Source organism: Eptatretus burgeri, chromosome 5 (assembly GCF_056783735.1).
Source record: "Eptatretus burgeri isolate ZD-2024b chromosome 5, Ebu_testis_v1, whole genome shotgun sequence".
Classification (NCBI taxonomy): domain Eukaryota; kingdom Metazoa; phylum Chordata; class Myxini; order Myxiniformes; family Myxinidae; genus Eptatretus; species Eptatretus burgeri.
The window spans coordinates 85,133,870-85,146,083 of record NC_140965.1 but is presented as its reverse complement, the minus strand read 5'-3'; the positions used below and the strand labels follow the sequence as shown (position 1 = coordinate 85,146,083).

Genomic DNA, 12,214 nt, shown 5'->3' with positions numbered 1-12,214 from the left:
CTGACCTTGTGACCTTGACCTTGGGACGAAAATGAAAAAAAAATCGAGCTCCGTGGGGCTATGCAGGTGCCATTGGGCTAACCAAATACTGAAACCCCAGCCAGACTCGACAAACCCCTCGGACAAGATAATTTTTTATGTCAAAATTCGCAATTTTCTAAGTTCGTGACCTTGTGACCTTGACCTTGGGACGAAAATGAAAAATCGAGCTCCGTGGGGCTATGCAGGTGCCATAGGGCTAACCAAATACCGAAACCCCTGTCAGATTCGACAAAACCCCTAGGAGAAGATGCAAATTGAAATCGGATACCCCCTAAAAACACGTTTTTTGGGCGTGGCTCCGCCCATATTGGGCGCACCACGCCCATTCTCAGGAAAACACAACTAGATGATGATATAAACCTCCCACAAAAATTTTATCAGGATCGGATCAAAACCCACGGAGCTTTGCTCGAGACAGACAGACAGACAGACAGACAAGCCGGTAGGTGGCCATGGGTAGTCGGCCGTTGCTAGGCAACGGAGGGGTCCATAGCAACGGTTCTTTCTCACACATAACTAGGACATACCATGAACCTACCATACCAGTTTCATGTATATCTGACTCATAGTCTCTGAGATATAACGAACTTCGTTTTTTTTATTGTTTTTGACCAGGGTTCATTCAAAGTCTATCTTCTCCGACAGTTTTCATAGGATCCGGCCGAAAATTTTTGACAATATGGCTGAATGTACTGCCCACAGTCGCTCGTGGCCCGATTTTTGATTTTCGAAAAAATAATTTTTTTATGATTTTTCAAAAATGTCAAAGTCCCGTTGCTAGGCAACGGTGGTGTCCATAGCAACGGTTCTCATTTGCACACAACTCGGTCATGGTATGAACCTACCAACCAAGTTTCATCGAAATCGCCATTGTATTAACGGGACAGACAGACAAACATATCAACGGAAATACTGATAATAAGAGTAGAACAAATTTCAAATTTTTTTTTTTTTGAAATTTTTTTTTTTCGACTGGATTGACTACCCAACAGACAGACAGACAGACAGACACACAACAATAACGAATATAGTGTTCACTTATTTTTTTTCGTGAAAATATTTTTTCGTAAACCATGTTTTGTACTCCTGCGGGGTGGGATTGGTGGGGGGGGGGTCGAAGAAACTGTGGTGCCATTAAAATTGGGAGCACTCATGATAGAAACAAACCCAACAGTAGAAATTAGCCTTCGCCGGTGCTTGGGGAAGACTTAATAAATGTGTCAGAGTTCTATGAGAGTTTCTGATTGGATGGATGAGGGAAGTGCACTGGGTGGAGTGCAGCACAGTACATCTAGACTTTCAGAATGAATTGAATAAAGAACATCATGGAAGGCTGTTGGTGAAGGTGAGGGCTTGTGGGCTGGCTGCTAATGTAGTAAACTAGATTGGAAACTTAAGAAATGTAAGGTGCTGAGGATGGGGAAGAATAATGAAAATAGGGAATGTTGCAAGGGGCAGTCTTGGAGTATGTCACACAGTCGAAGGATCTGGGGGCGCTAATAGATACGGGCAGGGGTAAGCAGACAGGGCAGTGTCAGGTAGGTAAAGGTAAAGCCAACTGGGTTCAGGTTGTATTGATAGGGGGATAAATTATAAATCAAAAGAGGTGGCGTTGATAGTGTACAGAAATTTAGCGATTCTGTACCTCGTCTGGAATACTACAAACACCCACGCCCTTAGGAAATCGAAAGGAAGGTGCACCCATTATTACTCCAAAAGACACACAATGACATTAGCAATGCAGACCAAGACATTGTCAATGTTTGAGCACCTTTGCACTCAGGGATTCTTGGATCGTATATTTTCCCTTCCAGCTCTTCCCACTTCTCAACTCCTTTCGCATTGATGAGTGGAGAATGGCATACCATGGATCTCAACACTCCACCTGTAGGTGCATTGCAGATACGATATCAATGGATACACATTGCGATTGGAATAATCGTATCCACGTCAGGACTTACAGTATTCGTGAATATGGACATTGAAAACCATTGATCTGGATTTTTACCGTATTCATGTAGCATGAAGGTGAGCACAGCTTGAGGATGATGTTGAGGCAGGGGTGTTTCACTCAGACAGTGGTAAATGTATGGAATGGTCTCCTTGGAAAGGTGGTGGCAGCAGAGACAATTGATGGGTTTAAACTTGAATTGAGAAAAGTTTCCTCGAAGCAGTGGGGATAGAGGGGTGTTTGGATCGTGGAAGAACTGCACAGGCTTGATGGGTCGAATGACCCTCCTGCGTCGAAGTTCCTTGTGTGATTGATTTTATTAACGCTGTGCACCCTCCAACACCAACGTACTTGACACGTCAAATTAATGATTTTTGCCTGTTGTTTGTGTCCTTTATGATGTCCCGAAAAACAGTAAGTTTTTTGTGTTTGGAATGATTTGCAATTTTGTTTCACTGCCAGACAGGCAGACAGAAACAATTATTACACCGTGAAAGTGCATCCTCGATTGGGACTAGATTCCATACAATTTACCCAATTCAGAGCCATAGTTCTGCGAAACTGCAGGGTCTTGTTCCGACTCATGTTCTACAGTGTTTAAAATACAAAATCAAATTGAAATTATGTAGTTCCTTCATCATTGACTACTGTCAGACAGGGTGAACCGATTGCTTAACCTCGCTTTACACTACGCGTGGAGAAATGACAAATTCCCACTCCTGGCTACAGGGGGCACTGCATCAGCAGTACAGCTGTGCTCCCAACAATGATGCAAACCACAGCCACATGCTGCATACGAACGTCGATGACAAACCCCCTCTCCCACATGCATCCGTAATAAATATATGGCTCCTACATCTAAACGGCAAGCGCTAAGATAACCATACGAAGTTATGCTCTGTGCCACTTTTGCGATAACTCCGATCTTTACCAGGAAGTTCATCACCCCATGACAGGCAGGTCACTGACCGTACATCAGTCACTGTTGGCATTGAACAAAAACAATTTTGACATTGCCCTTCCTGCCCTCTCCTTGTTTTTAATCCACCAAATCAAAGCAGGTTATCCTACTCAGGCTTATTTACACCCTCAATGATGGTGCACCTGTCACAACATGCGACTGGCGCAACCTGTATCCACCCTTTTAGAAACCTGTTGGACTTCATTGTCTCTCCCACTTTTTGTCACCTTATCTTACAGCAATATACTTGACTGCTTGCAGCTTAATACTGAGTACCAGTATCGTGGCGACAATTCTCCTCATACGGATGTCGCATATTCCAAAAAACAAGAATACGCCCTGGAAAAGTCATGGCGTTTGGCTGAAAGTCAAGAAGAGCATCGAATTTATTACCAAAAGCCGCTCGATCGAGCTCACCACCCTCAACGTGGCAGCTGAAACGAGAATCAGCAAGGGTAAGGCAACACGTTTTGCAAGAGGACTATAAAAGTGGGGACACCTTAGGACCTCACAGGCCTTTTTCAATTGGATTGATAGAACAGGCAACACAAACACATAACACCATGTTTGTGATGACATACCACATCTCACAGACTTCAATTCCTACCTTTTTGCCAATTCGACTTGTAGCATAAAAATTAAATTTATAAAACACCAGCACAATTACAATTTTGAGTACATTAATATAATTATTTCTTCCACACCTGCACAAACAAAAAAGTCAAGCAGTCACTCTTGAAGTAGTTTATGATGGTTGGGTTAAGCCGAGGGTCTCAACTCTGTTTTTGCTGAAGAGACATGGGTCTCCTTTATTTTCATTTCAATCCCAACTTCACTTGCCCTTACAAAACTGCTCCTTAAAAAAATAACAAGGGAAGCAAAGATGGAAAAGTCTTTTTACCAATGTTGATGCATTTTCCCAACTTTTCTTGATTTGCAACCTAACCCTAACTAGTTTAGACATCGGGGCTTTCATTCTTAAGGCTTGCGTGTCTGCTGTTTCTTTCAATGCTCCTTTGTTCGTCTTTTGGTAGAGGATCACTTACCTTAATTTTGAAAAGTTACCAAAAACACCGCCATTCAAAAGAAAGTTGCCGAGGTAGTTCTCCTTAAGTACGACATTCAAAAATAACTAGAACGGCATTCGGTAGAGCGCATACCTCCACCAGACTTCACAGTTTACATTTTGTATCCTACTGATCGGCTCGATCTGCATCCAGACCTGAACCAATATCTAATCGGCTTTTTCTTTTCACCTAACAAACTCATCCACCTAGTTTTGTCATATCATGGGAAGTATCGTTTTTTGCCCCATCTCTCAATGGTGAAGAATCACTGAAAAGATTTTTTAAATGTCATATCCGGATCCGGATCTTCATCAAAATCTAACCAATTTGGCTGTGTCACACACCCAATCTGTACACCAAATTTCATCTGAATCCGTCCATAACTTTTTTGAGATATCCTGCTCACAGACAGACAAACAAACAGAGAGGAGTGAAAACATAACCTCCGTTCACCTTCGGTAGCAGAGCTAATCATCTCACAGACTTCAATTCCTACCTTTTTGCAAACTCTTTAATGCCAGTTCACCAGTTTGGTCTTCCCCCAGGCAACCCCCCTCGAGACATGCAACTTCTGCTCTTTCAGTAATGGAGGGATGTCATGAACTTCAACCAACAGGTCAAAGCAATCTCACCCATCACATACAAATTGTCCACATATGGCATTTAGAGTACTTTCCTAACTTGATTTCCCTCAAGTACACAAGAAGTCTGTTGCTCTGGGTGGTGTTCTCTCTTACTTTACACGAGTAAGCTGACATCCCTCAAGCTAATGTTCTCGAACCTATCTTGTTTCTGATCTATACACCGAGACCTCTCTACTTTCCTGGTAAATCATCTGTGCCACTTTTTAGATAACTCCGATCTTTACCAGGAAGTTCATCACCCAATAAATAGGCAGACTCTCTGAAATTGTCTTCCGAAGTCTGTACTCTTGTCTTCGGTCCTTGTAGATAGCAGCTCATCACAATTTTATGTGGTCTCATACCCACTCATGAGCATTGCTCTCATCACTAACTGCCTGCTTCCTTTTGTCTGCAGTCTTCTCTTTTCTCCCTCTCTCCCTGCCTGTATGGATGACTTTCAGACACAACCAAGGTCATGGACCCACCGTTTGGAGAGGTTTTGGGATTGAATGATCATAACCTCGATGATGAATAGCGCTCAGCTGATCGTCACAATAAACCAAAGGAATTATTCAGATCTGGCATTGTTTATCTGTATTTCCCTTGTACAATATTGGTTCCTTTAACTTACACCTTGTTGTCCAGCTCTTCCATGAATGAGACAAAGTAATTACATTTCTCTGCCTCGAGGGGTGTCCATTTTTGGTCGTTCAACAGCAAGAAAGGGAGGAATGTTGGTGATGAATTGGCCATATAATTAATCCTCTTCTTGCTAAAGCAGTCTGTACTGCACAATTCCATTGAAAGGATATGCAATAGCATATTTGTTATTTGATTTTACAAGCTGATGGTCACAAATTTATTGTATTCATCCAAACGAGTTGCTGTTTAGATGAAGCCTAATTTATATTTACCTTAATTTTTTTTCCTTCCAGCTACAAACAAGAAGCAGGATAAAAGAAAGGCAGAGGACTTGGACTGCGGCTTTTTTATCCTGTACAGCATCACCATTGTCATCGTTGGCTTGATTATTGGCATTATGTGGGCGAATGTGGAGATTGTCCCAGGATAGGGATGCTTTCCAAATTCAACTTCGAGTCTCCTTTACGCATGTGCTTTGGCTGTTGTGAGCTAACCATATCATATTTGCTGTTTGAATCATGAGGTGCACCTCTTAAGAATGCAGTTATAAAAGTTATTTTATCACAATATAAATCTGTTCAAAAACAGTGATTACAGCATTGAAATTATTGAAATAATCACAGTTCAAAATGGCCGTTACTTTCGCAATATATCCAAGGACAAAGACAAAGCAGTCATGGAACCACAAAACAACAAAGTTCGATTGTTCAAGGTAGGGTCTAATAGAGCAGTTCCAAAACCACATCCTTCAGAAATTGATACTCCAATGAATCATATGACATGATAACTAGTTGTCCTTTCACAAAGTAGCACACCTTATTTGTACATACCACCTGGCCACTCTGTGAAGGGTCGACTGACTATCTGTCCCATATTCTTCATTTAGCTCCAAGTGGAATTTACACAAATGTGTTCAAGTTAAATGGGAATCAAGGCTCATTTAAAAGGCCATTTGGCTCTACATACCTGTATCACATCTAATGCAGATCATATAACTTACTTCAAGCAATAAATTTTTACAGGGTACTGATATATTTTTTTCAGGACATTGTGGGGTCTTTAAGGTCTCCAACCTAAACGTATACAGAGTCGGCAGCTTGATGTCCCAAACTGAAGGAGAGCTTGCTTCGCAATGGAGCACTCCTTCTGTCATCTCTCAAGCTGCAATTTCATCAAGTACAACTCGGTTGTGGATCAAACACAGGCTAACTCACCACTGCTACTGCAGTTCGCATCCTTCAATAAATACTGAGTGTAACATTCTCTGATAAGTCTCTTTTGGTAGAAAGCAAATCCAAATTGATACAAAATGGAAATCTTGGTATTTCAGATGGAGGAAGTTATAGGCAGCAATAGAGCAAGATAACCACATTCTGGGGCATAATAGTGAGAGTGGCGTCTGCTCCGAGCCTGAGAGTTCGGTGGTTCAAACCCGACGAGACATATTAAGGACTTTAAAAATGGTGCATGTGTTTCCTTAGTTGATGCTTAGCATTTAATAGGATAGAGCATAGACAAACAATGCTGGGAACACAATGGCAAAGCACCAAGTACAACCATTTCCAAGAAACGACTTCAGTAGCACCAATGCTGTGTAAAGAGTATGATGAATTAAATCAAACGAGCATCAGCATTTCCATGGGAGTTCCTTGTTGGGGTAAAGATTGATGCTTCAGGGCCAATGGAAGACTCCGTTCAGTCTTAGAGACCAGCAAGTGGAGATGATGACCGGCAGCGGCGTGTATGTGCATGCACACACATAAACACATACGAATCGAGATTTACACAAACATACACATGCACGATTGTAATTTATACACATGCCAGAGTAGGGTATACTTACACAATGGAAGCAATAACAAACAACCGTGCTTTGTACATAGGTACATGGTACATAATAAATAGCAGCAGTTGCAGCATAACATCTCATCATCCCCATTGTCTTGGGTCGCTCACCTGCAGTGAGCACAAGGCTTCACTTCTGTTCGGATATTTATCTTGCCAAAACGAAGTTTTTGCAAGATATGTTAGTCAGCTTGTATGTTTATTTTTTTGTTTGTTTGTTTGTTTGTTTGTCTGTAATCATGTATAAAAAATTCTGCAGAGCACAGTTATCATTGGAAATTTTTGTAACTTCGCACATCAGAGGCCTATAGAGATCCCTTTCAGCGCATACAATTTTGAAGGTCAAGGTCAAAGGTCAAGGTCACTTAGTCGCAAATCAGGGGAGTCGACGAAACCCTTATTTTTTGAGTAATTTTGATCGAATCGTCTTCAAACTTCATGGGAATATAGTTCATGGTCTGGCGCTCAGCTGATTAGTTTTTGGTGGCGATTGGCCTTGACCTTCATGGTTAACGCCGAAGGTCAAACATATTTGACCCCAAGGTCAAATTTTCAAGTTTTAGGAACCATATCGTGTAGTACCTCAAATTGAACACCTCGATGAGTGCTTTCTAGATATGTCAAGCTTGAAACATTATGACGTCATTTGGTGACGTGATGAGGAAAACGCATATTTTTCATGGTTACTCTGAAGAACGATTCTCTCGTAGGCAGATATTCCTCAAGGAGTCGCTCCTGTTGGATAGCAGCTCTGTTCACCTCAGTGTGACCTTAAAGAAGTCACACGTGGTCACCTTTTGGCAAGATACGGGTCACCCTGCGGGTGACATTGGTTTATTTAATTTTCGGACCCTTTCCGATGGTTCTGTGATTTTTTTCCCCCGGTGTATCGGCTTCGACGGCACACAAAATTACAGCTTTCCACGTCACCCAGAAGGTACCGAACATTAATATCAGTCAGTGAGAGGTTAGAATGACCTTAATATATTCGATTGCACATATTATATACACACACATTGATATTTTATTATACACATAATATATATATATATATATATATATATATATATATATATATATATATATATATATATATATATATATATATATATATATATATGTATACAAACACACACGTTTTGCTATTTGATCACAAACATTATACAATATACATATTATATACACACATATTGAAATTTGATCACACAAATACAGTATTATATACAGACATATCGATATGTGTTCATTCACATATAATACAATATACATTTATATTCACACATATTGATATTTGATCATCCAAATATTAAATACACACAAATTGCTATGTGTTCATACACGTTACACATATTATGCAATATACATATTATATACACACACATATTGTTATGTGATAATTCATATATTATACAATATACATATTCTATGCACATATTGATATTTGATCATACAAATATTATATACACACATATTGAAATGTGTTCATACACATATTATACAATATACATATTATATTCACACATATTGATATATTTGATCATACAATATACATATTATATTCACACATATTGATATATTTGATAATACAAATATTATATACACACATTTTGATATGTATTCATACACATATTATACAATATACATTTTATATACACACATATTGATATGTGATCAAACACATATTATACAATATACATATTATATACACACATATTGATATTTGATCATACAAATATTATACAATATACATATTATATTCACACATATTGATATTTGATCATACAAATATTATACAATATACATATTATATTCACACATATTGATATATTTGATCATACAAATATTATATTCACACATATTGATATATTTGATCACACAAATATTATATACACACATATTGATATATTTGATCATACAAATATTATATACACACATATTGATATGTGTTCATACACATATTATACAATATACATATTATATACACACATATTGATATGTGATCAAACACATATTATACAATATACATATTATATACACACATATTGATATTTGATCATACAAATATTATACAATATACATATTATATTCACACATATTGATATATTTGATCATACAAATATTATATTCACACATATTGATATATTTGATCATACAAATATTATATACACACATATTGATACGTAATCAAACACATATTATACAATATACATATTATTTACACACATATTGATATGTGATCAAACACATTATACAATATACATATTGTTGCGGGCCGGGGTCCGGTGGCAAGAACGACCACGAGGTGGGAAAAGTTACGTCGATTCCCACAAGACTCTCCGGAATTGTAGGCCATCGCTCCAGATAATTCTGTGAGGCGGCGGGTCGCTTAACCAACCGTGGACGCCAATACATCCACCGTGTAGCATAGGGTCTTTTTGTCTCGAACCAATTTACCTAATTCACCACGCGGTGTCATCTACCGGTGAACCACGCCCTCGGTAGTCTTACCCGAACCGGATCACTCTACCAACTACCAACTCCCTTTCTGGTTCGGATGCAGCCGAGCGGACCCTCCAAGAATGTACCGGCTCGGATTAACAGATTATCGGGGATAAAGACCCGGCTGAAAACTTAGATCCGAGCCATGCTGCACCAATGGAGGAAAAGACAAAAACGAACTGGGAACATTTCTACAATAATTTATTTACAATAAAGCGAGGAAAGTTATGTGGTACAGGTAACATATTGGGGATAACATAACGGTTTATTGGGGTGTTATGCAGGGGAAGATGAGAGAGATGTAGTGTGACGATTTTACAGAAACTTATAAAGCAGACACAGAGCAGACTTGTCGCAAGAATAATACAGGCAAGATTTACAAGGTTGGAATAACTTATACAGTTTCTACTTAAAGATGGTGCCACACACTCAGACACACACTCGGACAAAATAAACCCAGTTGTATGCAAAGGACCTTTTCAGCCAGGGAGGGAGGGAGTTGAGGTCACAGTTCTTGGTACCTGAGTTCCGGGGAAAGGAATGCTCTGTGGTGCGGCACCTGGCAATGGTCATGCGACTCGGTCCACGGCCACCCGCATGGAGACCGTGTCGGTGAAGGGGCCCAGGTCGAGTAAAGCGGAGTCCGAGGTGGGGATCGGGGTTTCCAGCTTACTCCCAAGACGACTCACTTTCCAGCTCGCCAGAGGACTCACTTTCCAACTCACTCGCTCTCCCTCTCAGCACCCCAACGCTCCTCAACCAACGCTCTTTACTCCAACACTCCCTGCACTCCACTCTCTCAGCCCCCCACGTAATTTATAGATATCCCTCAGCGGGGAGGGCCTTGTTGAAGCTGACGTCACTGTCCGCCTTGATTGGACAGGGCTTCCATGGGTCCACCCTTTCTGGGTAGGGTTTCGGCCATACCGGGAAGCCCGCCCACTCCACACGTGCGGACTCACCAAAAAGGAACTACTGCAAGAGGATTTTGCCTCGGACAGCGAGTCGCCGGTTGGGGCGAGTAGGCGAACAAGCGTTTGTTCAGCCCATGAGAGAGGAAGGTACTGTGGTTCATAATGGAGGGGATATAAATATTTATTAATCTAACTAAAAAAACATCGCAACACACCCCTTTGATTTCCCACTAAACACAAGGAGGGATTCTATCTACACATATACTTAATGGCAAAACTAACTTTAGGGCACCTGTATGTTTGTATGCATACGGTTCCTAGAACCGTAACAATATTATATACATACATATTGATATGTGATCATACACATTATACATATTGTTACGGATCCGGGGTTCGAGCTTGACCACGAGGGGAAGCGTTTGGGTTCCTACTGAACACCAGGTCCTGAGGCCATGGGCATGGCATGAATAAGTTCATGCCCTGGTAGGTTGCTAAGCAACCATGAGTGCCAATTGGTACTGCCAATCCTGCAGGGTTACACGACCTCACATGATACCTTACATATGGATGGCTGCAACAAATGGGGGGGGGGGGGTCTTGTGCTCTTGATGTGTACTCTACTCAACGGATCAGGTGCAGCTGAGTGGAGCCGTTTGTACTTACCGGCTCATCAGAGCAAATTACATGCGGCAGAACTTCCCAGCTCTACTGTAAGCGGAGTGTGCTGGACCAACAGTGAAAAGATGCTTTGAGCTGGGTATATTCATAACACAGGTCTATTATTAACAAGAGAATGAAAATATTCACAAAAGAGGACTTGGTGCAGAGCTAATCCGATAATGAACTTCTACAATCTTAATAATGCTATAAACGTGACAGGTACCATCAGACACACACCCGAGGAAAGTTAGAGCGCAGAGAGAGAGAGAGAGAGAGAGAGAGAGAGAGAGAGAGAGAGAGAGAGAGAGAGAGAGAGAGAGAGAGAGAGAGAGAGAGAGAGAGAGAGAGAGAGAGAGAGAGAGAGAAAAAAAGAGAGAAAGAGAGAAAGAGAGAAAGAGAGAAAGAGAGAAAGAGAGAAAGAGAGAGAGAGAGAGAACGAGGTGTTTGCGACTGCTTTTGTTCCCTTGCGCAATTGACGGACCAATGCAACCCAGTTGCTGAGGAGGGGGAAATGGGAGGAGGGGGGGAATTGGGGTGTCTACTGTGTGTGGTTGGAGGAGGTGCAATGATTGGCAGATGAGTTGTAAAGATGTAGGTCAGGGGGTTTTGTAAACAAAGAAAATAATGCGTGAGAGGAATAGCCTTAATGTGAGCGTAAAGAGGTCTGTACGTGTAAATGCTAATCCTATCTCATTGCACTCCATCTGGCTCTACTGCTCGGTCATGGACTCCATTTTGGTCCGTAACTTCAAGAACAAAGAGGCGGGCCAAACGGGAGAGTGAGTGGGGCATGCGGGAGAAAATAGGCAGAAGAAGAGCCGGTGGGCCAGATGAGAGAGGCGGGTGGGCCAGAGAAGAGCATTCTTTCATATTTCTCCTAGGGCAGCACTTGAGAGCGGAACAGGCGGAGCACGATAGGTGTTTCCCTGCACCCTCATTGGCGCGTAGACTCAAACCACTGTGTTAGCCCTGCCCCGATGAGGATTTCTCACCGAAAATGGCCGCAT

At 41.1% G+C, this 12,214-nt stretch overlaps 1 protein-coding gene across 3 annotated transcripts in view; it reads left to right on the top strand.

Annotated features, from left to right (window-relative positions):
- Positions 1–8,047, top strand: part of LOC147026880 (5-hydroxytryptamine receptor 3A-like) — an 83,838-nt gene extending 75,791 nt beyond the window's left edge. The window contains exons 9-10 of one of the 3 annotated variants that reach the window (XM_085882762.1): positions 3,194–3,409; positions 6,331–8,047. In XM_085882762.1, the coding sequence (XP_085738888.1) occupies positions 3,194–3,409; positions 6,331–6,554 (440 nt within the window). In that variant the 3' untranslated portion in view covers positions 6,555–8,047. The other 2 variants (XM_085882761.1, XM_085882763.1) reach the window with 2 other exon arrangements.
- The last annotated feature ends 4,167 nt before the right edge of the window (positions 8,048–12,214 follow it).